The sequence below is a fragment of the Numida meleagris genome, chromosome 6, assembly GCF_002078875.1.
Source record: "Numida meleagris isolate 19003 breed g44 Domestic line chromosome 6, NumMel1.0, whole genome shotgun sequence".
NCBI classification, from domain to species: domain Eukaryota; kingdom Metazoa; phylum Chordata; class Aves; order Galliformes; family Numididae; genus Numida; species Numida meleagris.
The window spans coordinates 7,688,749-7,716,522 of NC_034414.1; the positions used below are offsets into that span (position 1 = coordinate 7,688,749).

Consider the following 27,774-nt stretch of genomic DNA (forward strand, 5'->3'; position numbering starts at 1 on the left):
CCTCTGTTCCCTGCCTCTTGCTTGGGGAAGCAGATAGGATATTGAACAGTGCAATGCAGGGCTGACTTACACTAAATAGTTCATGATGATCTTAGTCTCTTTTTTTTCACTGTTATTCCATTTATAGTTATATTTATCGTCCTGTCTGGTCTTAAGATGAGAGAAAGCTTAGGCTGGACTTGACTCTCCAGAAGATGGAGGTCTGGAGAGTGGAACAAGAAGTACAAACCAGGCATTGCTCTGGGCTTTCATCTCTCTCTCAACAGTGCGAGAGAGGAGATTTCTGTCATGGTGTTGATCAAGTTTATTTTTTCTCTGCTGCTCTCACTTCCTTTCTCTCATAAATGGAAAAGAGATAATAAAAAAAAATATATATGTCCTTCTACCTGTGATACGGAATAATCTTTCCTAACCCCTGGCTGTGTGCCAGACTAAACCCTAGCCAAATTCCCTGTCAAAGCCAAGCATCCTGTGGCTTGTCTCTATTATCTAGTGAAGATAAACGAGTCCAGAGAGGATGGGAAGGGAGAATTACCTGATCCAATGCAAACAGAGACTTCCTTTTCTATGCTGATGTTTTAATAGTTGTTTGAGAGAGAGGAATTTATGAAGATGTTTGAATTCAGTCTGTGTGCAGGAACAAAATTTGATGCCGTTGCACTTGCATTTGTAACTCTGTTTAAGTATCAAGGAAATACACTCAATTTCAGTGCACAGTATAGGAGCACATGCCTGTAAATGACTGTAGGAAGCCCCTGCAGCCCCTACCCAAATGTACAGGCAGCAGTGCCTGCTGCAATGCTGTCAGCCCTGCCCTCATGGGACAGGCACCAGCAGATTGGCTGTGCCACAAACCACTGCTCTCTGGGGTGCTGAGAGCCAGAGCAGACACTGCAAGGTGTCTTGCCAGCATGTCCCTCAGGGTGCTGGAACTAGCATGTTTCTGTCACGGTTAAGGCTTTTGGTAGCTGAGCATATGTAGGCAGACTTGGCTCTGCAGTTTTGGATTTCCTTGGGTCCCTTTGCCTTGCACTTTACAAAATACCTGGCACGTGTATCAATAGCACAATGACAGCCTGTTGCAGCTTATTTCTCTAATATGCTTCTTTTTATTGCTTGGTGTGGCTAATGGGAGAACTTGCGTAAAGCAATTTCAAGTTTATTGCTTACATCAGTCGATGCAGAAGCCATCAACAGATGCTTGCATCACCCACGCATTACACCTGCACTGGTTAAAATAATGCGGTGTGGCACCACAATTCCCCAACCCCTGACTTATTCTTCAGCTCTACTCCCATATATTTCTAATTGCAGAGCAAGGTAAAATATCTAAAGCACAAATGCCAGCACTTCCCGGTGCTACTACACTACATGAGCAGTGACCAGACACAAGGAATGCATACTCTGCTTCCTCCTTGAGGAGCCCTATGGGTACCAGTGAGTGCATGACGCTGTCATGAGGCATCCTGGAGCAGTCTGACTTGGTTCATCTTTCTTCTTACTTCACGGAAGGAGAAATGACACCTAGAGACAACAGTAAACAAAATCCTAGACCTGATATTTTTTTAATCACAGTAAACTGGGAACACTCATTCAGTCTTATTAAGAATTTTATTCAGTCTAAAAATAAGTTTTTAAATATTTTCCAAGATCGACTAAAACATGAGAATTATATAATCAATGTTCCAAGTAAGCTACAGTTTGTTATAACTGAGACCCATTCAGTGGAATATCATTTATTCAGACTTATGCCATATGGGGAATCTTACAGCATCACCAGATCCCCCAGCGGTATTTCTGAGCATTTCCACACTGCCCAATTGCGGTGTGTTCTGCTGTCCAGCAGAATCCTCCCTGTGAGAACACCACACGGGAACAGGACCTGGACTTGGGGTGAGGAAGCTGTGAGGTTTTTATAAGAGTAAAGAACAGGTCTGTTGATCTATCCCTTCTTATGCTTTCTTATCATTAAATGAAAACTTTCATAAATAGCCTTAAATAACTATCTCAGAAGTTGTAAGAAGTTCACGCTGTCGGTCAGGTCTGACTAAACATTCTCTGGTCTCTCACTGCTTAAACCGTCTCTGTAATTATTCTAAAATAGAAAAATCCTGGCGTCTCTTACTGTAAGAGCAGTTCATACATTTTTGTTAAGAGTTAAGCTGCGGAGAAAGATTTGGCAGTTCAGTGAAATGCATGTTACAGCTGATGCTACATTTATTTTTTTTTATTGGAATAACTGAAAAGATTAAGCTGTAGTGCAGCTAGGGCTTGAGTCATGCTTTTATCATTGTAATCTCTCAGCCTGATACAAACTGTGTTATTAAAAACGGTCGCTCAAGCTGATTCTGTACGTTGTTTAAGTACAGCCAAGCTCTGCCAGGCTGCAGCTAGCCTAGCGCAAAAATGTGGTTGAAGGCTGTGTACATAGGGCTCTGCTGATTATTTTCAATCAGTGTCAAATGAACATTGATACTAATAGATCTCTTAGTATGTCTTAAAACAAAGCACTCCTATCTACGCATAAGGAAAAGCACTAAGCAGAGCTGGTTAATACAGCGTATTGATCTGTATTTTGCTTTAGCTTGCTCTTTCTGAAGCAGTGATTGATCACCCCTTTACATTGCCAAAAGGATCTGCAGCACGCTCCCCAACCCTAGGCGTTAGGAGAGCCCAGCGTCAGCTTCGGTAGCGTGGACACCTCTTTTCCTCCCTAGTTCTAAGTGATCAGCAGCTTTCGTGCCAGGGCCTTTTTGTCCGCAGCGGAGCGGGGGGGCTGGCACTCGCCAGCCCGAGCTCTGCGGGCTGCCCCGCGGCGTGGCCCTGTTCTTCGCTCGTGGACAGCGTGCCTGCTGAAGTCTGCGCTACGGTGCGTGGCGTCGGGAGCCACGGGAGTAGAAGGCCCGGCACGAAAACCTTTAGAGCGAAGCAGGCGGCAGGATTTAAGGAACGGGCAAACCTAGACGTGAGCGAAACGTTAGCGCCCCGCGGGTTTCTCCTCCTCGGCCGGGAACGGCACTGAGCGCGCCCGCTCGCCGCCTGCGGGGGACTGGTTCCGCCGGGTCCGCGCCCCGGAGCCGCGCCGTCGGCCCCCCACCTCTCCCGCGGCCGTATGCCGGCCGCTGCGGGCAGCGAGCGCAGCGCCGCGGGCGCTAGACGAGGGACTCGCAGACGGGCACCGAGTCCGAGTCCTGGCTGTGCATGGAGCTCAGCCCCGTGTCCGAGTCGTCGTCGTTGTCGGCGCGGTCCTTGCGCAGCGCCGGGTCCGACCAACCGCCCCCCGCCGCCCCGCGCGGCTCCGCCGCCGCCTCTGCCACGTCCAGGGTGCCCAGCGTCTCCAGCAGCCGCTGCAGCTCCCGCTCCCGGGCCTCCCAAGCCCGCTGCGTGCAGTCCAGGTCGCTTTTGACGGCCTCTAGGTCCGTGCTGAGCTTGAGGCCGATGTAGAGGCTGGTGCTCAGCTGCGTCTTGACCCGCTCGTGCTCCAGCTGCAGCTCGCCCTCGCCGCCGCCGCTCAGCTCGGTGGTGTGGCAGTCCGCCTCGGCCAGGCCGGGCCCCGCCGCCAGCTCCAGCTCGTCCCGCCGCCGCTTCATCCAGCGCTCGTTGAGCTCCTCCTGGATCTCGGCGGCCAGGTGCTCCAGCAGCTCCTCCTGCCGCGCCCGCTGCTCCTGCAGTTGCAGCACCTCCTCGCACTTCCTGGCGTAGTCGTCCTCGGGGCGGCCGGTGCCGGGCTGGGCCTCCCGGCACGGCTCCTCGCCGCCGACGCCCACCAGGTAGGTGTCCTGCACGTAGTTGACGCCGTGCCGCTTCATGCGGTCCAGGTGGATCTTGGCCTCGTAGCGGTCGATCTCGCGGTCCAGCTCTCGCAGCCGCTGGATCTGCTGCCGGATGGTGTGGTCCTGCGAGAGCACCAGGTGCACCAGCGTCTCCATCCTCTCGGCCGACGAGGCCTCCCGGGCCAGGGGCTGCTGCCGCTTCTTGTTGATCTTGGCCAGCTTGCGGAAGGCTTTTCGCACCACCCGCCGCTGCCGCTCCTGCGTGAGCGCCAGGCTGGCGCGGGCCGCCCCCAGGCCGTGGCCGGGCCGCTCCCTGCTCAGCACCACCCGCGCCTCCGCGCTGCGCGGACCGGCGTTGGGCAGCGAAGCCTCGCTGCGCACCAGCACGAAGCGCACGTTCTCCTGCTCGTCGCCCCACGCCACCCACAGCCGCAGGATCTTCGTCTTGTTGGGCAGGATGCGCTCGAACCCGCGCCACTTCTCCACGATGCAGTAGGAGTGCGGCGGCCCCGACAGCATCCCGCCGCCGGGCTCGGGCGGCGCCGGCCGCTGCCGCCTGTGGTGGCTGTCCTCCAGCAGCACCCGCACCACGTCCGAGCAGGTGGTGCGCCGGGACAGCCCCGAGATCAGCTTCTCCTCCTGGCAGATCCACACCGAGATCTTCCGCTCCTCGGGCTCCATCGGGGGCGGCGGGCGGGCGGCCGGGACCGCCGGCTCAGGGCTGGCCGGGCGGCCGCTCCGCGCGAGCGTTGGGCGGAGGCGCCGCGCCCGGCCGCAGCATGGCCGGGATGCCGCCCGCCTGCCTCCCCGCCCGTGCGCTCCGCCGGCCGCTCCACCCCTTCCTGCCCCGCGCCGCGCTCCGATCCGCTCCGCTTCGTCGAGTGGGGCGGCCCCGTGCGGAGCCCGGCGCGGTGCGGATCCCGCCCGCTGCCCGCGCTGCGCCGGGGTGCCGCGCCGCCGCCGCCGGGTTTTCCTCTGTCACCACGTGGGCGGCCCCACGGCTCACGCCCCGGCGGGCTGCGCCGCCCCGGCACTCGCGCACGGCTCCGCCGTCGCGGAGAGGGAAAGGTAGGGCGCCGTCGCCTTTTCTTCTTGCGCTCGGCTCTGCCTCTGTTGCAAACGAGCGGCGTCGAGAGATCTTCCAAACTGCCGAGGGACAGGCGCGAGTCCCGGAGCTTCAAAGCGAAAGCCAGAACTAGTGAGGAATTTCCAGTTTTAGTAAATCATCCGCCTGTAATTAGGAAATTCATGTTTGCAAAGCGCTTCGCAGATGAAATATGCAAAGGACGGGAATGTCTAAGTGTTATTAAAATACTAGCCGAGCCAGATTTTAATGGGAGCTTGCTGCGCGCTTTGATGGAAACAGGATCTGTCTCTGAGTGTGGATTAAAATGAGGAGATGTACAAAGTGCTCATAAAACACGGGGTTGTGGCACTATTTCATGTGGCGATGCATCGCAGGAACTCGTGGAGCTGTGCTTTTCTGTGCATTCAGAAAGCGGTGTATGGACAAAGGGAGAAAACTCTCTAGAACGTGGAGGGTGATCTTTATCTGGTGGGGGATTTCAGAGCCAATAAAATCAGTGTTGTGTGGAGAGGATTCTTGTGCGGACGCGGCCCATTCCCGAGCCAGCGGGATGGGGCGGATTACAGCAGCCTGCCTTACAGCTGAAACACTGCAGTTTGCAACAGTGAACTGGCAGCCCAGCCGCTGCCTTCCTCCTCCTGTGCATGGGCTCAAGCTGCTGTGCCAACTTCACTCCTGTTTGCCCAGAAGATTGGTTCCAGGGAAGAGCTTGTGCTGTGCTCCAGCTGTGTAAGGCGGCTTGATATGGTGATGGGTTCTGCGGTGTGGGCTCCTGCCCAGTGAGAAAGGGGGTTGAGGGGCCACCAGATTCTGGCGTGCCTGGAGCTGAAGGTCATGCGGATCATGTGTTGCCTGCTGAGGTCCCTTTCCTGTATTGTTCCGGGTTAAAGAATTCCCTGGTCACTGCATGTTGCAATAAGGGCATGGGAGATGGAGATGTCAGCGCCAGGCTGTTTTGCTTCCTGTCGCCAGTCGCCCTCCAGTAAGGGTACAAATCCATGTGCCACGGTGAAGTTCACTGCTGTTGATTTCAAGGGCTCACTGTTAAGCTTTCCCAATGTGACCCAGGTGCTGGATCTGTGTGCTTTCTTTGTACAGAGGGAAATGTTTGCTGATGGAAGGTGTTCCTGAGGTGAGCAGCCTTATTGCCCTGCATGTCGGTCGTGCCTAAAAGCATTATTGACTCCTGCTTGGCAGAGGGGATCGTACTGACTTTAGGACAAAGCCAAGAGCTCCCACTACCCCACAATGGGAGGGAGTTTAGCAAGAAAGGGGCAAAAAATGGAACCGTATGCCTAAGCTTTACCTCTGAAAGGCTCAAGGTGAAAAAACTGCACGAGAATAGGAAAAGGAAAGCTTTGCTGCTCTCATCCGGCTGGCATTCCTTGTTGTCTGCTGCAGTGGTAGATGCTATGAGAGAAAGGGTTGACTAGGCAGTGAGAAACCATCTGACTTCTTTACTGGAGATTCCTTGCCTTTCCCGTTTCATTTTGATCTCTCTCATTTTACATGTATTTCCTATGGGAACGTCTGTACCTACTTTGTTCTGGTAAAGGACGATACAGGATGGGCAGGGTGTGATGTGAAGACGCATCTTCTGCTCCCCACCGGTCAAGCTGCTCCAACTTGTCTGACTGCCTGTATCTCTCTGGCATCCAAGCCTGTCTTTGTACCATGAAATTGGAAGGTGATCATTCCATCTTCCCCTGACCACAGCTCTGTGTGCAGAAAACTGGCTCTGCCTCCCTGGCAAAGCCCCCAGGGCAGTACTGCCAGAGATAGAATGAAGGTGTTGGCAATTTGGTTGGAGGCAGTGAGATTAAGGAGGCAAACACTTGACTTTAGTAGGATAAGCCTATCAGATGTGTATTCATATGGTCCATGGTTAGAAGGTTGGCACTGGAAATTTTCATTGTTAGATCTTAAGTTTAACCCTCAGGAATTTTGTCTGTCTGCAGACTCAGGAAAATGCCACCAAAGATTCAAAAGTTTGAGAGCTTAAACACATAAGTACCCTAAGCATTTAAGCGCCTATCCGGAGGTTTGGGCTGAATCCTGAAAGGTGATGGAGCAGAGGTAGCCCTTTGCTTCCATCCCAGGATCTCTGATCCTACAGAGAAGGGTACCATTGTTACCTCGTTTTTACAGATAAGAATGCTCTGGTATAGAGGAGTCCAGTGCCCTGCCTAAAGTCATACAGCAAGGCAGCAGCAGTGTCATAAAGCACGTTGTGTTTCTTCACTCTAGTGACTTCAGTCACCAAACTTGACTGTCTAGTAGTGCTCTGCCTCCTCGCTCTCCTGCTCTCCCTTTAATTATTCAATGAGAAAGGTGGATGCAGAAGGATCTGCATTAGTTCCGCAACTGCAGGCAGTGATAAAATGAAAGTGCAAGCTCAGCAATGTATTCTGCATCTCTGATGGAGTGATGGAAGGCAGTGGCATACAGGCTTCTTCCGGCATCTCTTTCCTGGCGTAGTCACATCTCGTCCTTCAGCTGACGGCGCCTGCAGGTCTCACTAGTGGGATGTGCAGAGGTGGTGTCATCACAAAGTCAAACTGCGGGGAAGGGTAGCTGTTCGTCTCCGCACTCTTCAGCCCGTTACAGAGCAATGATATGTAATATGTAGGTCTTCTCTAATAAACATCACAAATTTAAAATCTAAAAGGTGATAAGTATGATCTTCTGTAATTCAGAGGCCATTTGTTTTCTACCGTATCAATGCACAGCTCTCAGCAGCCTCTGCATCTGAAGCACAAATTTCCACGACAGAGTGCTATCCAGAACATCGCTGCGTGGCACGCGTTCTTTTGATTTATTTTATTGCAGCAGTCTGAAGTGGATGGAACTCTTAGCAGCGACCTAACCCCACAGACAGAGATTTGTGAGCTTAACTTTTCAGGCTGTACTGAAAAGACGAAGCTCAGGTTTGTTTTTACAAAATTACAAGTCAGAAAGGTGAGAAATCAACTGTAGTCTGGCATTTCACATGAAGCTCTTTTCCTTCCTTCCTTTACTTTGAGGTATGCAAGTAAATTCCCAAGTCTTCTGCAATAAAACCGGCATTCCCCCGGGTTGGACAGCGGGGTGTCTGTTTTGTTGTCATTTGTGGTTGGGGTGGGAGGTAGCTGAGTTGCCAGAATGAAATCGCAGCCCTGATATATTCAATAAATAAAATGATGGAAGACCTTAGCTTGCATAGTTGGAATCTAAATAGATAAAAATGTATTTCCTGCTTCCAAATTTTATATAGTAGGAAAGAGGAGGAAGTCTTAGAAAACTGTGTTTGAGACACAGAATTCACTTATTTTGGAAGCATTTAGTTGGAAAAAAGAGTAAGGATTTGGATTTAGGGTATTTTTCATTTTCCACATAGAAGTTGCTTTTACTTTTTAGATCGCTTTTGGGACAATTTACTTGTTTTTCCTGAGGTTACAGTTCAAAAGAATACAGCCTAAGTGTGATGAGTAAAGGCAGGCTGCAACTGGTAATCTATTGAGCCATCACTGTCTGGTGAAGTTACTCTTTGTTGTGATCCTGAGCAGCGGCACTGCTTTCCCAGCTCCCCTACCTGTGTTCCTGTTAATCCTATTTTTGAGGTTTGGCTGCTGGTCACTTATATTTGTGGCTTCCTAATGTTTCTGTCTCAACAAATAGGAGCGTAATTTGCCTGTTAGTAAAATCTATGAAAGCTTGCTCACCTTTACAGCCGTGTGAGTAGTGGAAAGGACTACCTGAGCTTACAGACCACTCTCTCACAGATGCTTTCTTCTTTTGTTCCTCATTTTTCCTGAAAGTATGAAGCTGAATAAGCAAATCATATTGTGAATAAACAAATCAGCATGCATGGAATGAAGGGTTTGAACAACTCCCTCTATTAGCAGGAATATTCAGACTTTAGTCAAAACAGCTTGTAGCCTTAGACTTTCTTTTGAAAAGAGAAGCTTGTCAAAGTTGCAGATGCAGCCGAACAACTTTAGATGTGACAGAAAGCTTGTGGTTCCCTTTGTGGTGAAGCCGCTGAGGGAACTGGTGCTTTTGATAAAGATAACTTTTACTAAGAGTAGTGAACTCCCAGTCTGATTCTGTAAGCTATAAGCTCTATGAACTCTTGGTCTTCTCCTTTCAGCTTCTTTCATCATGTGTGTACTTTCTTGCATCTTAATGCCCTGTGTGCAACCAGCACAGTATACAAATGCAACACGCAGTAATTCTTTGCTTCACATCACTAACAGTACATGCTTGTGCGATCCCTTTGGGGAGACTGTGGTGCGGTCTGTTTGAATAATCACTGCTGATGCTAAGTTATACTGCTTTGACAAGTTTATCCAACTTTTTTTTTTTTTTTTTTTTTTAATGCACATACACCCAAACTACAAAAGGGTATGTTGGGAGGAACTGTCTTCCAGTGAAATAAGTGGGGGCTGCACAGGTAAATCCCTCTGTAGTGCTTTGAAAATGCAGGTATGCGTATAGGCTACCATTAAAGAAAATTAGAATGACGTATATTTATATTACAGTACAGCCTGGAAGTCTCAATGTGCTAGATGTAATGTAAATGCATGGGAAGAGACCATCCCTGCCTTGAAGGCTCAACCAGTGTCACGCTGCAGGTTAGGGGCACAGCAAAGATCAGAACCAAGAAAATACCGATTTCCAGCTTCTAATCTTTGAACCAAATCTTTACCAGCTAGCTTTTAGTTCTTTGTTACATGCCTGTGACTCTTAGGATGCAATGCAATCGCTCTCCCTTTAAACGCTGAAGATTTTCTTTTCTTGCTGACTGCTATTTAGCATAAATGAAGAACAAGAATAATTGAAGAGAGCAGAAAACTTTTTTCCATACAAGGTGCACAATAGATATATCTGAAGTTTTGATTCTAAGTAGCTCATTGAAGTTGCACTAGTGCGTTTTGGGGGAAAATATGAGAAAGATCTGGTTCAAACAACACTTACACCTTTTCTTCTCTAAAAAAAGTTAAATGTGTTTGAATACAGCTTAGTACTACTTCAATAACTTAGGTATTGTGGTTATGAAGCAACAAGTTATTGTTGCTTGAATATTTAGTCTTCATGGTATTCACTGAATACTTAGCCTTCATATGAATCAAGTATTAGGTGTAGTGATATTCCTCAATGTGTAAATAGGACAATTTTAATTATTTAGCGCATGCATCTACTTTGTTTTTATGTTAGGCAATTCTCTCATTCCTTGAGAAAATGTCTCAGTCTTTCACAGTAATTGTTTTTTTCAGTTTTGGCCATTAAGCTCAAAATAGATGCACTTGGTCATTCATTATCTTACTGAGCTTCATCAGGAAGGCTTTTAGCTACTTCAGGGTGAAAATATTGCTGATAAATATTTTTTTGCTACTAACTTGTGAATATCCATTCGAATATACCTTCTTTTCTTTCTGAATAAGTGGCCTCAGTAACACAGATGAAGTATTTTCCGTATAGGCACAAGATGACCCTTTTTGCAGGCCAGGTTTATATGCATGAATGGGACCTGACTTTCTGGCCTTGATGGGGTGATGGTGAGTGAAAAGGTCTGGTGTTCTTTTTCTGTGCAGGACAGGCAGAGGAGCTGCTTTCTGGTGGGATTAATGATAAAACTGACAGATCTTGCTAGGAGTTTGCCCTAGAGTGTTGATACCAGTAACATTGGTTAGGCATGGAGCAAACATCTTGCTCTGCTGGCAGTGTGAGTAATATGGTTCCTCCACACAATGCGTGAAGAAAGAGGCCTCACATCAACCTTGGCATTGAATGTTGGCAAGCATATGTGAATCGCATGTGCTCACAGGTATGCTGTATGCACGACATTTCTGTAAGGCGGTTCTGAGGATTTGAATTTAATTATATATTACTTGAGCTGGAGAACAGTTAGTGACGTGCATTCCTGTCTGTGACGGTGAAGTGCGTAGTCTCATTCTGCCACCCTACGAACGCATTCACTTGGAAATTTGTAAGAACCAAAAGGGTTTTTTTGTGCAAATATAGGCATTGTCTGTGTAATGTATCTGGAACTCTTTTAAGTTTAGATTAAGTGATGTCCTTTTCTCCAGCAAAATATATTGCAAGGGGCTGATTAGAAGTATCAGAAACCACTCTGAAGTGAATGATAATAAAGTCAGGATGTATTATCACAGTAGGACGTTTTGGTAGATTAGTATGCAGACACTGGGATGCTCCATGTTGGAATGAACAGAACTTTCAGTGTTTCCAGAATTTGCACAAATTATTTCATTTTTGAGGTCTGTCCTGAAGGTGTACTTAACAGGTAGTCTGTTTTTCCTGTTCTGTTTGTAGAGTCAATGGTTAATATCAGCTTTTATAGCATAGACCCTATTCAGATAGGGGTGTAACTGTGCATCTATGAATCTATATGTAAGAAGTATGATTTATTTTTCAAATATAATGAAAATCTTACTATAAGACTGTGATGTTATCACATTCTCCAACCTCGTCCTGTTTAGTTATGATCTCTCTAACCCTTTGCAGAAAATATTTCCGAAGCCTTACTTCCAAGCGTCTGGTTTTTTTACCTCAATGCATTTGTTTCCTTAATCTGTTTTTAAATACTTTTTCTTTTGTACTCTATGTAGATTATAATAATACTAGCCTAGCTCAAGCCATGCCTTTGTGAGAAGTTTGAGTGAATAAATTAAATCTATAGATGAACAAACAAGGAGGTTTTACAAATCATTTCACTGAAATGTAATGAAAAAGACATATGTAGGCAGTGTCCAGCTTCATATTGTCTTTATATTTGCATGGACCCTGATCCTATTCTGACCTTAATAGTGGCAGCTGGATGAGGTCCAGAGGTCTCTTTAGAAAGCAAGATTATTTCAATGGTGCTGTTCTTCTGCTTGAGCAAATATGTTCAGGACGGCTTCCACGGACAGAAAATAAAATGAGGTGCAACTTTAGTTCAGGTAATGGAGAAACTGAAGTGCCATATTGTCTTAGTTTCAGCTGAGACAGAATTGTTTTCTTTGGAGTGTCTGGTATGATGCTATGTTTTGGTTCTAGGAGAAAAATAGTGTTGATAACGTACCAATGTTTATGGTTGCTGCTAAGCAGTGTTGCACAGAGCTGAGGCTATTCGCAGCAAAGGGCCCAAGGAGCTGGGAGGGAACAGAATGAGGATAGCTGACTTAAAGTGGCCAAAGGGAAATTCCATACCATATGACATCACGCAGGAGGAGTTTTGAAGGGGGTGGGAGTTCATCTGTTTCTCTGTTCCACTGCTCAGGGGGCTAGCTGGGAATCAGTCGGGGTGGTGAGCAATTCCTTGTGCAGCACTTGTAATATACATATATATATTTGTCATAATTATTATCCTGTTCTTTTCCTCTATCTTAGTAAATAGTTTTATCTCAACCCACAAGTTCTGTTTTGTTGTGTTTTTGTTTTTTTTTATTCTCTCCCCCACCCTACTGGGAAGGGAGGGAGGGAGCAAACGACTGTGTGGTGCTCAGTCACATGTGGGGTTAATGTCATTTTGGCACCCAACAAGAAGCTCGAAGGGTTGGGGTAACAGCAAATCTGACTGGACCATGCTAGCACAGGGTGTTGTAGTAGTTTGATAATTGCTGGTCACAATGTTAATTTTTTTCCTTACTTATGGAGCTCTTGGAGATTTTTCTCATGGAACTACATTATGTAGCACCTTGTTTGCTGCTTATTTTCCCTGCTGCATTGTTTGTCATCTCTGGGGGTTGGATTAAGGTTTTTATTTTGGTATGCTGTGTGGCCTTGGCTTATGTTAACGATAAAATCGGCAGCTGAGAAACTGCTAAATTACTGTTGTGGTTTAACCCAGCAGATGGCTCAGCACCATGACATACCAAACCAAAACATAGCATTGTACCAGACATTCTGAAGAAAACAATTCCATCTCAGCTGAAACTAAGACAATAAAATAAGATGCAACTTTAGTTCAGATAATGGAGAAATTGAAGCATCATATAATGCAATGTGAGAAAGGAACCTAGGCTAAAGTAATGTGGGAAAGCCCTGGAATAGGGTGCATGCAGCAGGGTGATAAGCAATGTTCTTCTGTGAAGCATGACTTTCCTGAGAGTGCTAGTAAGATGGTGGGACCTAAGGAAACACTGTTCCATTCAGGACAGCCCAGCACAGGCCTCAAAACTAATCGTGTAGGAAAGAGCTGGATTGTTTAGCACTTGTTACATTCATATAAAAAATGTTTTACTTTATCTTTTTCTTTGACTTAGTGTGATAGCACGTTCCCTAGCTAAGCCATGAACATTAAATAGTAATAACAATGGAGAGGCAACAGCAAAGGCAATGGGAGGAAAATTTAGAAAAGAAAAATTCAGGTGAATGTCAAGAAAGTCACTAGGATCTGGCAGCTTCTGGAATTTTGTATTAAAGGAAGTGACAGCAACATTGATAAGAACAAGAATTGACACAGGATTGTAAAATACACTGAAGGATCCTGGCAGAAATAGGGACTGTATCTAGAGCCTGCCTCTCTGTAGTAGCAACCAGATTTTTTGGAAGGCCTAAATCCTCACGTACTTTTGCAAGTATTACATGCAACAAGTGAAAGGACTGATTATTGGTATGCCTGCACTTCTGTATAATGCTGGGCTTTTCACACAAGAGAATTTTCAGGTTAGCTTACAAATTGACAACTACATAAAAAGTGAGATTGTATCTGCCTCATTTACTTGTCACTCAGGAAAGAATGATACTCCATCCATCATCAGCTCCTTGTGCTTCAATGGGCTGCTTCATTGCAATTCTCTTGTTGAAAAGATCCTCCCGTCCTACCCTTTACTTCATAAACAATCCTCCAGGAGCCTCATGAGGCTTCTGGGGTGGGTGTAGGTTCTGCTGGCAGCCGATGACTCTGGATGCCTTGCATGCAGTTGTACTGTGTGCTTGTAAGGTCAGTTGTCAAAAGTTGACAGTTCAGTGGGGAAAAAAAAAAAATACATCACCAGGGCATGTTTCCTATGTTTTCTGTTGATTGGTCTTTAATGATTGAAGTAATAATTATTTAATGACTTCATATTTACCAACTGTTGTAATGGAGCATATATACTCTACATCTAGTAAGGTCTTGGGACTTATGTATCAATTAGTTCATATGGTGATAAGTAAAGCTCATTTGGAAGGGGTGTTATATGCAGAAAACAAATAATTCTGTTGCTTCTGTCATTTACTCCTCCACTTCATCTCTACCCTACATGTACCAGCGTCAGTCATTGTTTCTGATGTTTTTACTAATATAAACATATATATAAATATAAATATATATATATATAAAACATATAAACTTGAGGAAGGAAGGACAGGCTTAGAGAATGTAGTTGTGGGATTTTTCTCCATTCATCTCATAGTTTTATCACTCTGGTCACCCTGAGATCTGTTGTTCTGAAGGAACTTGCCAGTATTCAATGTATTCATTGCAGACACAGTCTCAGGTTTATCAGGTAGCTTAACTAGTCCATGCTTTGGGTTTCCAGACTTAACAACCTTCTTGGCTCTGGTAAGCGTGATCTAGCTCCACTGAACCGCTCTTGGTCTGGACTTTGAAAGGTGCTATGTAAAAATAACAAAGCAAACAAATCAACTGAAAAAGGAAAAACTGAACCAAAAATGGTTGAAGGTCATGGTTTTTCCATTCTTAAAAAAATGGAGGAAGAAAATGAGAGAGAGAAAAAGAGAACAGGAAAGAAAGGAAGCCTTACAAATTTACTAGAAACCCTAACACTACTAGCATGGAAGCGGTGTCAGGAGTGAAAAAATTCCTGGAGAATTTCCTTCTGAATGAGTGACGCTTGCTCCAGAAAGATATTTGTTGCTGTCACAGAGTTCGAGGGGATCTGGAGATGGCGCAGTTCTCCAATCTTTATAGCCTTGAAGAAGTTCAGGTCTCATTTTTCCCTCATGCTTACTCGTATTGCAGCCCAGATAGTGGTATGAAGCCTCTTAGCTAAAAGTTGAAGGGAAGCTGAAATCCTGCATCAGAATGTTTGGTGACGAGGTTCTTAAAATACAACAGACTAAATCCTGAGAATCAGAGCCTACCTGCAGCTCTGGTATAACTCAGTGATTGATAGAAATGCGTGATAGGAATGTCTACACAGCTGTCACTGATTTTAATGACAGATTAATGCAAGTTACTAGCTTTTATGCAAGTGTATTTGTATGAAGATTTTTAAACTAAGGATTATAATATTCAACTGCAGAATTTGTTGAGTGATTTACCCAAACTTTCTGTTGTATTTATAGTTTTCTTCATTCGTACAGCTAACTGTGGTTTGCAAATAGTGTATTGAAGACCTTCAAGTAAATGGAGTTCTAGAAGAGTCACACTTGGATTAGGTGCTATCAGGCTGGTTGTGTAGGCACATGGAGATGTTAGAACTAGGAAAAGCTAAATCTATGGTGTGGAAAGACAGCAATTACAATTCTGCTTTACAAAGGGAGAATAAAGATGCAGAAATGGACCGGGAAATTTTGAAAAGGTATTGGCTGTGGACTCTGAGTTCACTTGTGCCTTTGAAAGCCAGCCATCAAATGGTGGACTTGTCTGAACTGGGAGATGTTGAGCTGGCAGCCCCAGACCAGGGCACCACAATTCAGCTTTGTGCCCTGAAGCCCGGCACCTGCTGCTTCCCTCACTGCACCTGAGGACCAACAGGCGAAGAGACAGTGACTCCTACAACTATTCTTGTGGGGCGTATTTTCATTTGGTCGCCTATTTCCATGACGCTGTAGCATTTCCGTAGCTGATGCGCTGCAGTTGTCCAAAAGGCAGCCAGCTGTGGCTGGCTATGTTGGAACCCTGAGTTTGTTTGATGAGAAGAGAGTGTGGTGTGAGCAGGGTGCAGGGTAAATGCGGATGTGTAATGGAACTGACTCGAATCGTCAGTAGCATTACTTGGCGTCTGCCTCTCTTTTCCTTTTCAATCAGTACAGTAGAAAATTCTTTTGAAGGGAGATAATTTTACAAAGTGCTGAGTTCAATGTTCCAGAGCCTTTGGCATTCAGCAAGAGAGTTGCAGGCTTTTAATCTATCTCCTGTGTTCTTATATTAAAGGAAATGTTTTCAAAGCGATTTGAGCAAGTTACTTGTGTGAAACCTGTTAACAAATAATAGGATATATGAGTGTAACAGTTATTTAGCTTTCAAAGTTTGCCTTGGGAGCAGAAAAGATTTCTCATTGCTAGAAATACCTTTTTTTTTTTTTTTTTTTTTTTTTTTTTTAAAGAAAGAAAGAAAGAAAAGAAAGGCTCTTGTATGTAATTTTTCATTCCTGTCTGTCTTCTGCTGGCTTTAATCATGCAAACCTCCCACCCAGGTCAAGGGGAGTTCTGGCTGATTTACAGGCTGCAGGAAGTGGAAAGCTGATGTAGATTTAGTGACTTTCTGTAGGACTGAGAAACGCAGTGGGGGCAAGAAGTGAATTTCAAACTCAGGAGCCCCCTCAATCATTTCACCTTTGCCTAAATTCACACACTTGAGGGAGAGAGAGAGAGAAATAAACTTGTAACTATGTGTTTGGGCTGGTGAATGCTCCCATTTCTCGTTGGTTTGGACAGTGCTAAAAAGTATAAGTATGTAAGTGCAATGTTGCTTCTTTTTTTCTCTTTTTTTGTTAAGCAGTGAGATTTCATCCACATTTTGTATCTATGGAAAATAGACAAAATTGCAGTTATGACAAAAATCTGCTATGTAGTTTTAAAGATTCTAGCAGCAGGACTTTGGTTCAGGGATGGCTTATAAATTCTCATTCCTTTTCCTTGCCTCATCCAAACAGTGTTTGAAGGTGTTGAAAACCACAGTGGGTAGAGCCTGTGTCTCGTTCCTGCCACGCTGGCTAGTGATAACTGGGTTTTCAAGCACACTAAAGCATGCCTTCCTTTAATTTAGATTTCTGTCTTTGTTATGCTCCTTTCTGTGTCTTTTGCTGTTGGGACGAACACCCGTCACTTATACCTTGTTTTCAAATTTATCTCAGGTGTGAGGATAGTGTGGTTCTTGTGTGTGCTTTAAAAGCAATATGCTCACATTTCTCTACTTTTAAATTAGAGGAGGCAAGTGGAAGACATGCATGTCATGCTTGGGGCAAGTATATGGTAGGGCTTGATATGATTCTGGTGGAAGCTGGGCAAGTTTCTGAGGAAACGTGGTCTTATGCAAGGGTGAGCTTTACTCCTTCAGCACAAAATACAGCTGTGCCTGAACGGCAGAGTTGTCCAAGCCCAGAAGACATACCAACCTGTGTTCTGTAGCCAGGGTTCACAACGCATGGCCTGGCTGAAAGCTTCAGCTATGTTCAGCTGGTCAAGTCTCATCTTAGACAGAAGCAGTCCAAGCAGCTGAGTCAACTTCTGTACATCATCAGCAGCAGCAGGCCAGTTGTACAATGCTATCTACCCATCTGGTGTGTTGTGGGGAACTCTTTCACAGGAGGGTTAGCCGCCTTGTCTGAATGAACAGCTGCTGACAGGCGCTAACTTCTTGTCATGGCAGGCAGCAGTTCACTGCTTCCATGGTCTGCAGTGTCCAGGACAACACTAGGACCTGCATTTCCAGGTAGAAACACACAGCATGGGTGGGCCAGGGCCTTTGGAGAGGAAGGAGCAAAGTAGGCTGGGGATAACGTAGACACTATGAATTTGAAAGGGAAGGGTTCCAGGCTTAGAAGGTGAGGTGAAGTGAGAGACAGGAGGATCTTGGTATGTAGTGTGAGGTATGAATTAAGAAAACATGAAAAGTAGTGCGGGGGGGCAGTGGCTGTAAATGGTGGAGAGCAGAGAATGTGGGATGGGACAGCCATGGAATAATAGCATTATTTGGGCCCACTGTATCACATGAACAATGGTATTGCTTGTTTTCACTCACTGTTACTTCCCTTCAGGAATAAATGAGGAAAAGAATAAATACCTTATTTTGTGGTGTTGCTGATGCTTTGCTCTGCAGCGTCCAGAGCCAGGTGCCTGTTGGGCTGGCAGCGGTCGCAGACCAGTGACTCGAAACCCCTGGTCTTCCGCTCGTTTGGTGTGGCTTTGGGCATTGGGTGCCTGAGAACTGCTCAGGTAGACCTACCTTCGAGATAGGGTACTGATACTCAGTACTTAGCAGAACCTCATTTGCTCTGAACAGGGTTAGTCTGCAGGACCGCAGCCAATCCTTTAGGATTGCACTGCAAAGTTTGACTCCTCTTCATTTTCCTTAAGCCGGTAGAAACCTATCTGGAGATACAACAGCGAGGAGCAACGGTGATCGAGCTCCTGCTGAGGTTTCGCTGGGCTGTTACCCCCCTGGGTTAGAAGCTGGCGGCGATCCGCGTCGGTTCGGGCGCTGCCGAAGGAGCGCTGCCGCCCCCGGCTCCTGCCGGTCTCTATCGCCCTCTGGCGGCGCGCGGCGCTGTGCTCTCTCAAGTATCAGTCCCCAGCAAATTCCTCTGGGAGTTAAAAGTCTGTTATCTGGGACGTCGGGAACAACCCTGTGATTACTACTGATCGAGTGAATAACCCCTTGGCTTCATTTGTGAACGTTCTAAAGAAATGAATCCAATTCATTTCTCATCTGCAAAAAATTGCCTTGTATTTTGATATGAGGGTGATGCATTTGGTTGCAGAATAGTTTGATGGTAAGCTGACTCTCATTTAGCAAAGTGTCACCTTTAAATCAAAATAGTCTCTTGAAAGTAGTGAATTTTGTATTTAAAATAAAGGATGCAATCACATATTTTGACAGGAAACCAGCTTCTCTGGTTTTCTGTCCGGCATCCGTGGGCATTTTCTGTGTGTTGAAACTGAACTCTGCAGTTCTTATAGCTCAAGACAGTTAAAGGAGTTGATTTTACTCTCCTAATCAGATCTCTGACTTCAGAAGGTGATTTGATAATTTTGCTGTATTAGCCATCAGAATCCTTCATGTCAGAGGCTGGTAAGAGTCAGCTTGCAGTCAACACTCCTTTTGGAAAGGAGGAATGCCTAAAGAGATATTCGTATCAGATGGGCCAAGAATGCAGAAAGTTAATTTCACTCTAAGATTTGGACTTAGTGGTTTCTGCATTAGCAGCCTCCAATTCTTTGATTTTCTTCTCACTGTACCCAGCCTTAAAAAGTGACTATAATAGCTTATGATCTTTGAGGTCCTTTTCAACCCAGGCCATTCTATGATTCTATGATTAATGCTAGAGATGGACTCGAACTATGGTAGCAATCAGCAGCTGTAAGTTCAGGATGTGTAGGGGCACTATTATTCATACTTCTTAGCCTCTTTGACATCTAGCATAGGGGCAATTCTTTTTTTATAGCTTAAATATCCATGTCCCTGTGGAGTTCTTTATAATGGGATTCAAAAGAACTTGTACAAGGGCTGCTCCAAAAGTAACGCCTTCTATTTTATTATGTTGACCCAACATCAGAGTCAGATGTTGGTAGTATGGCAGTAGTAGAGGTTGAACTTTCCCACCAGTATTCCATTACGTGTTGTTGTCATGTGACAGATGGCAGCAGAGGGGCAGTCTGACAGAATGGTGTTTGACATGGAAGTGTGGGGGAAGTAAAGGTGTGCTTAATTCCTCCATGCAGGAAAAATGGCACCCGCTGGCATTCACTGACACTTGTCGAATATTTCTGGAGACCGAACAGTGAATGTGAGCGCAGTGAAAGTTGGACTTCGCGGGTGGCATTTTCCTAACCACAATGCCATCATAGCAGCTGTGAAACTGCTGGTGCAGTTTTTTATGAGTGCGGCATGCAGACTCTTGTTCATTGCTGTCAAAAATGCTTGACTAATGATGGTGACTATGTGGAAAAATACTGTTTTGTAGCTGAGAATTTGCTCTGACAAATAGTGCTTTTGTGCTCTTTGTAGCTGTCATAGTTTCAATGAAAATAGATAGGAGGCATTACTTTCAGAGCCACCTACATACAGTTTCTCCTTGGTAGTGCATCTGTGTTAGAGATAACAGATAATGAATGCTGTTAGGAATATTTAATGGAGAATAAGAAAAATCTTTCTTCTTCTACAGAGCGGGTGAGGTTTTCCACCATTCATTACCCCTTCTTCAAATCAAATGCAATTTTCTAAATAGACCCATTTAGAGTCTTAACTCAGAAGCTGTCACGTAGCCAGATCTGCTCTGAATTATCAGCTGACTTCCTGTCTGCAGCCAGGGACTCATACTCTGGTTTCCCTCCCAGTACTTCCAAATCCTTAAATTTTTCTTTCATATTCATTCTCTGTGATTTAGGCACATAGACTTTCATCTACCTCCAAATCCATGTGACTTTGTGGTAGCGTATAACTTTTGTCAGTGGACTTGCAATCAAATAAGATTTGCTTCTTGTAATTTCAAATGCTGTTGTGGAGAAACACAGAGACCTGAGCACGTTTTGTGATAACTGTTTAGGTGTGGTACTCCAACTGCCCAGAGAGTCCTCAGTCCTTTAACTGGCCCTTGCACTGTTTTGCTTTTTGTGCTACCAGCAGCACCGTACCTGGTATTTCTATTCATTTTATTTAATTTTTCTAAGTGAAACAGGCTCTAGCGGTCTCTGTGGTATTCCACTAGACTCTTTCACCTCCTCTAACACTTTGCTGCTGATCGCTATCTTTCATTTATATAAATTCAGCCAATTTTCCACCTAGTAACTACTTATGTCTGAGGCAGCTTGAGCTGAAATACAACAGGGAGTGCTGTAGTAAACACCTTAATAAAATCTGCAGTGCACAAACCTGTCATACTCTGTATCCACTAATTTTGCAATTCTATTAGAAGCGAAGCCTCTACAACAAGATTTCTTCACAAATGTGCATTCTTCATTGGTCAGAGCTGCTTTTTTTTTTCTTTTTTTCCTAGATGATTTGTAGATTTTGGGTCTGGATTTTTGTTGATTTTACAGGTGTCTGAATGCAATGACTATTGGTGCTGTACTTGCTTTATGGCTCTGTGGTGCATCCTACAGTGCTGGTAATTTCTTTAGTGAGTATTCCAAGGAGATTTAGAGTGGGGCTATTCAGGGCTGCATGAGCTTTTAGGAACAAACATTAACGTGATGTCAGAATTTCATCCTCTGATGCACAAGTGTTCATTTCCTTTGTATTTCACAGTGTGTTTGACCTGAAAAAGCTTTTTATTTGAGGCAGAACTCCCGTGCTGTTGTGCCCATAGTCTTATCAGCAGTTCTGATTCACTGGTTTTGTTGGTAATTCTGTTAGGTGTTTTTTCGTGACTGTCTCACAAATGGTCAGATATAGGCGAAACAAGCTTAATAGTCTGACACGCAGTCAACAAAAGTCCCTGCTGTTATTCCTTGATCCCCACAGTCAGTGAGCGTAAATTATTTAATGATATTTAAGCTCATGTACTGCTTTTCATCTCAAAGTTTTGTATAAACATCAACTAATTTATTTATTTTACTGGTAAGCAATGTAATTTTTTCCTGTTCCCAACCCCTTCTCCCCCCCACCATTTGCACACAGAGGCCAATCTCTAGACCTTTCATTAGAACTGGAGAGACAAAGCAGACAAAATATTTGCATCACAGGTTTACAGAACTGCTCTGCCAAAAAAGCCACCCACGTTTTTTCTCAGTATTCAAGGCAAAGAGGTTACAAGACTGAGCACAAGTTGTGCTATCTCAGTGTCACTGGAGAGGAGTCTAGTAAGCACAGCTCTCCAGGGCAGAATCTCTCATTTGATGACAAGAAGCAGAGGTTTCAGCATGAGTTTTGGAAGTTACAGTTACCATCAAGAAGCAACAGGAGAAGTAACCAAGAGCACAGCCTCCAGGTGCCAGCCTGCTGTGTTTGATCTCAGGGTAGTGCTTCTTCCTGGGCTCTCATTAAATATAGACATCATGCTGGTAAGAATAGCAGCATACAGATGGTAGCATGATATTAGGAACTGTATAGTGCTATGCAGTATATATCTACATATTTTTATCACGTAACATATGTATGATTGCACTGAGTAAATTATACACTGGAAAGTACAATTAAATGAAGCTTTATTTTACATAAAAGGCTTTAATGCAATGAAGTCTGAACTTGAGAATTAAATTCTGCCTTCTTGTAGGCAACTATAATTCCATGCATGGGAACGGCTCAGCTTCTCTTAAGGAAGCTGCAATTTCATCACAGCTGAATTGATGCCACTACATATTATCATAGAATTCCTTTTACTGTTTACTTTGTGTTTGTTTTGTTTTGAAGTAGATACATTTCCACATTAAACTTGCATAAGTTCTCCTTTCTTCAAAAAAAAAATCTTTTTTTTTTTTTCGTGAAAGAGAATGTTTTCTCCTAGAGGAAAAATATTTCATATGTAGTTGGTCTGACAATGTACCTTATTGGAGCTTGTTGTGTTTGTTGCTCTCTCTGCTGTCTGTAAGATGACGTCACCAGCAGGGTGTCATGACTAGGGATGTCTGTGACGCTTCTGCTCTTCTGCTTCCCTGCGCTTTTGTTGGGAGGCTAGTGCATTGTGGGGAATGTAAATCACCTGGGCAGTGCAGGTTAGGGGAGTGGATGGGAGCACAGTTGCCATAAGATGGGACAAATAATTCCTAACTGCAGTATTTCAGAATATATTTTTTCCCCATCAAACCAAAAGATCTGACTTTTTCATGGTGCCAATGTTTGCCTTAAATAAAACATTCTTCAACCAGCTCTGTATAAAAACTCTTTTAAAATCCCAATTTTTCATGCCCAGTAATTCAGTGGTATTTTTGCATGACCCTTCCTATGTGTGAAGAACCACTTGGGACTTGGAAATGAGAGCAACCAGCTGCCGTATTGTGGTTAACACCTGTACTGTGTGAGGCCAGGGATGTAACTCAGTATCAAGACTGAAATAAATGGGACAGCCTCCCCCCTCACCTGCCATGCAGCGTCCATATGCTAAGTATTTATTTGACAGTAGAGGATTTTTTGTTATCTAAACATTCAGGACAGCAGTGATAGGTATTTAACCAGTCTTACCATGCTCAGCACTTCTGTAACATCCAGAGTGGGGCAGGGGCCCAGAGCCTGGTAGAAGGGAGGTGGGAATTTCATTTATCCCTTCAGCAGTTTCTCATGAGAAAGGTGACTCTTTTTTCCCTTCATTCAAAGCTATTCATCCAGTGAAAGATGTGAAAGAGACTGTGCAGATTTTAGCCTCCAGGACCTTTCAGAAATGAGTTGGGTTGCAGGAGCAGCAGAAGTGGGCTGTTACTAAGCCTGCTCCGTGTTTTTGGGCTCCTTCTCGTAGTTGCCTTCATGGTCGGTATGGGGACCCTGAATCAAGTGGCATTCTTGACCTTCACACAAGCAGCTTCTGCTCTACTCTCTCCCTGCAGCTGCTTCACAGCCACCAGCTTCTCACCAGCTCCCTCTTTTCCACCAGCATTGGCTGCTAAGCTGATAGGCGTGCCAGGTTATCTGGACACATCACTGTTTTTTCCTCTTCTCTTTCAAATATAAACATGATGGAGACCTGAGCTCTATGGTAGTCTTCAATGCTGTCACAGTTTAAGTGAGAAATCAAACCAGTGGGATCAATCCAGTTGGGCAGTGCTGAATAAATTGGGGAAAAGATTAGCTGGCTGGAAAATTGAATGAGGATAAAGAAGGGATTAAAGAGAGAGACTGCCCAGAAGTGAATATTGAGTTTCTTTGGTTTTTTTGGTTATTTTCTGGTCAGAGGTACCAGGAGGTGAATATTTGAAGAAAATAATAGCTTGGTTGTTTTGTTTAAGTTTGGCATGGTTTGGATTATTTGTTTTTGGTTTTGAGCAAAAAAAAAACAGTAATTGCAACTGAAAATTTGGAGACTTGCTTTGTGTACGTCTGAAAAACATAGTGCAATTCGGAAAGGATAATTCAAAGCCAGACTGTGTTCATACGTTAGGTCAGAATGGACAATTCTAACTATAGAGTACAGCTTCCCATGAGAATAAAAGAACAAATATGTCCCATTTGATGTTTCAGGACAGACTTAGGATTTCGCATTATAGTAACAAAATGCAAATTATTCAGGATGTCTGGCAAACTATGCAGTGGATCATCCTCTCCTTTTAAACCGAGGATCCAGTGTGTGGAAATATGCTTGTCATACTTACTACTTCACACTACTAGCTATTATCATCACCACCATGGAAAAAAATAGCTCTGCATCACACACATTAAGCAAGAACTCCTTCTGACATGTTCTTCACTTTTAATTCCAGGAATAGAGTAGTGACTATCTAATAAATTCTTTCAACGCCCCCACTTGACAAACAGGAATCATTTCCATTTCAGACACAAAGACACTGATGTAAACAGGCAGGCTACAGCACGTCAGAGGATGGCACCCACTGAAAACCTGCAGTATTTCAGGGTTAGGAATCCTTTTAACGTTTCTTTTTATGTGCCCCCTAGTCAATTTACAGAGGGGCCAAGATACTTGACCATAAGGTTCAAATGTAAGGAGTTATCTTGTACCTAGGCATACACTCCAAATTAAGATTCTTAAGCGTGTTGCTGGAAAGATCTGAGTGGGGAGTAGTGGGAGCAGCCCCGGAGTTGTGCAGCACTGAACGTAATGTTACACGGAGCTTTGATGGTATTCTGGTAGGCTTTCTCATTGATTCCCGTGTGCATAAACTGTGGGAGGACAGAGAGACCTCAGGCATTTGGAGAGTTCAGTGAAGTAAATTCTTAGCTTTTTTTTCTTCCTTTTTTTTTTTTTTTTTTTTTTTTTGATAACAGTAGGAGTGTCTATACGTGGGTGTTGGGAACTTTTCATGACTTCTTAACTCCTCTGCAGTACATTTTGGTCAGCTCAGAGAACTGGCTGTCTTTCAGCACAGAAAAAAAAAGGTGGAGACCTTTTGTCCAAAAGAAAACCAAAACCAACTGTCAACCAACCAGTCTTGGGATGGTGCCTTCATCAAGTCCTGAAGTAATGAAGGGGCTCAGTTGAGTTCCCCTCCCCTATATGTCCAAGGCTTTTCACAGCCTCCTTTGCATCAAAAATATTGCTGGAGATGGTGGGGAGAACTCTCAGTTCTAGCACTCGGGCTGAAGAGCCTCTGAAGAGTTTTCAGAGGATGACAACTAATAACCTAAGCTCTGAATCTAAATGCAGACATTTACCACACAGCTTCTGCTGAGTACAGACTCTGGAATTTGGCATTGCTGCCTTGGGCTCTCCAGGATTTCAGCAGATGTAGTGCATTGATTTAGTGTTTAAAAGGGAACCCTGCTGTGACTTCCAAAGCTTGTTTCATCACTCTGGAAATCAGGCAGTAACATAAAAACAATACCAGCAACTTTCTGTTATAAACAACATCCAATATTTACAGAATTGGGATTAAAATAAGAAGTCTTCAAGACTTTTGGCATTCCCCTGTCCTCCATCTGGAGATCATTTTCTTTTTCCATACTCTTCCCCTTTTTGTCTATTTCTAAATTTTCTGAGTTTTCCTTATAACCTGGTGTCATGGTGTTATCCCATGACACCTGGAAATGTCTTCAATTAGCACTTTTTTTTAACCAGACGCTTACCTCAACTGAGCTTGTGTTGTTTGAGCCATAACAATTTGGAGCTAATAAAAAAGGCTAACTTCACTTAGATGACAGTGCAGTGGTTGTGCATTGAGCACTCTACAGTGCTCACTGCGTTGTACAGTAATTATACGCAATAAGACACAGAGCCCAGAAGATCATTTCTGTGTTAACATCTATGCTTTTGTTTATACATTCTTGGGACACAATGCTTGTACTAGGCATTCTCAGTTTGCATGTGGTATGGGTAGAGGTCATCGTGCTTTTGGAAACACTTCCAGAAACTTAAAAGTGCAAGGATTTTGTAAATCTTTTACCAGTTTATTTCAGAAGGAATTCCCAGGAAAAAAATCAAGGTTCCTTTACCTCTGTCACTGGATATTGGCACGGTTACATCTCCAAAGGAAAACAGTAGGGTCAAAAAAGAGAAAGGAAGATAGGGGCATGTACCAGCATCTCTGTTGAGCATGACTGAATTACATGAGGTTTTTAGCTTGCAAAAAGACTACAGAATGGGGATAAGATTTAAAAAAAAAAAAAGTATAAAAATCGCATTTGGAGTAGAGAATGTGAGTAGCAAACATCATTTACTATTTGTTATAGTTCAAGAAATACAGGTGGTAAATATAAAAGAAGAGATACTTCTTCATACACAGTGTAGTTACACTGTAGGCGTAAGTGCCATAGGGTGCTGTTGATGCCAAAAAAATTACCTGGATTCAGATCGATCCCTGTCATGGAAGTAAGCTCCATTAAAAGCTATAAAGCACAGATATTGCTATCTCTGGTCCAGGAAATTGTTAGCCTGTGCGTCTCTGAAAGCTGAAAGAGTTTGTCAGCTAAAGACTACTATGTATTTCTTACATTCTTGTATTTGTCCACCTGCCATTCACCTCTGTTAAGGCAGGATACTGAGCTGCACACTGCTGTGAAGTCCAGCAGTTCTTATGTTCCTAGTCTAAAAATGAATTTCCTCCAACTTCTTTTCTCTTTGTTTCCCACAGTTTTCACTATTCAGTTTTTTCCATCTATGAAGCTGTGGTTTTTGTCACCTCTACTACCTTTGCTATCTTCTATTTTTTTTCAGTCTTCTTCTGTTGAGGTTGTTTGCCCCCCACAAGATCTCATACCTAGAGGCCTAAAAAAGACCTAGAAAAGACATTAGCAGTTTGACACCCATTTACATTTTCTGGAGTTTCTAGAGATTTGGGAGCCTAAAAATAGTATGCCTTAAAAACATTGTTTGATTGTTTACTCTCTGGGGGAGAAAAAAAAAAAGATTATTTAAGGAGTCTTAATCTGATTGTCAAAGAATTGGAATATGCAAGAATTTGTTGTTGCTACTGTTTTACTTGTACAAGTGCTTGTTCGTTTTTATGCCGTTAGCTGAGGGGTGATTTTTAAAAAGTAAGGTGTTGTGACTGCAAAATTGGGCACAGCGGGTATCATGAAAAATGCCAGATGGAACAAAATTATTCTGATTTTTTATCCACAAAGAGCCTAACTGTCAGTCATGCTGAGCATCCAGCAGCTCCTATTAAAATCAGTGGCCCCAGGCCAATCTTGCTAGAAGTGTTTAGTTTAGTTCACTGGATTGATATGAGTGCTGAACCTGCCTTGCTCCACAGCTGAGCCTTAAGAATATGGAAAAAGATGATAGTATCAGTAACATACAGAGATGCAGAGAAGCACCTGGGAAAGACAAGAGATTGATACCCTACTGTTTCTTCCTTTTTCTTGTAAATCTCTTTTGTGTTTTTCATGCAAGTGCTGAGTGTCTTTTCTGTATACCACTGCTCTACTCTCAGCTCTATTTTGATTTACTAGGACCTAGCGGGAAACATAAATGACTTGGAAATGGAAATTTGTGTCTCAGGTACCAGTCTAAACTCTTACTTGCTGAAGTAAGGGGCTGTTTTGTAGAATATCCTTATGTCAGATTATATGGGAAAATCCTTATAATCATACTTGATGATTATACACTGGAAGACGTGGCTACAGGCAGCTAAGCAGCTCCTGAAAACAAACACAGGATTCACTCCTGAATTCATTCAAAAGACTGTTTAGTCTTCTGTCTTGCTTTAGGGTATTTTTCTGCCAGCAATTCACTTTCAGCTTCTGGAGCACATCAAAGCTCCAAATAAAAACACACCTGAAATTGAAAAAGCAAGCTTCAGACCCAAACGTAAGATTATTTGGATGCTGATACCCGTGTCTAGATTTAGCCCTCTCTTGAGAACTGTCAGGCTGTGATGAGAGTTAAAGTCCAAACCTAATGGTTTTATTAGAATCTGTCTCTGTATTAAAATAGCAAAATAATTACTAGTATGTTTAGGCATAAAAAAGCTTTCATGCTCTCTTGAAGGTGGTAT

At 44.0% G+C, this 27,774-nt stretch overlaps 1 protein-coding gene and 1 long non-coding RNA gene across 23 annotated transcripts in view; one reads left to right on the plus strand and one right to left on the minus strand.

Annotated features, from left to right (window-relative positions):
- LOC110402020 overlaps positions 1-27,774 on the plus strand; it is a 160,255-nt gene that overhangs the window by 96,945 nt on the left and 35,536 nt on the right. The gene's annotated exons all lie outside the window — the stretch shown is intronic.
- Positions 1,593-4,534, minus strand: RASSF10 (Ras association domain family member 10). Its single transcript, XM_021403667.1, has one exon. It carries the CDS (start codon positions 4,452-4,454, stop codon positions 3,153-3,155), a length of 1,302 nt encoding a protein of 433 aa, XP_021259342.1. The 5' UTR covers positions 4,455-4,534; the 3' UTR covers positions 1,593-3,152.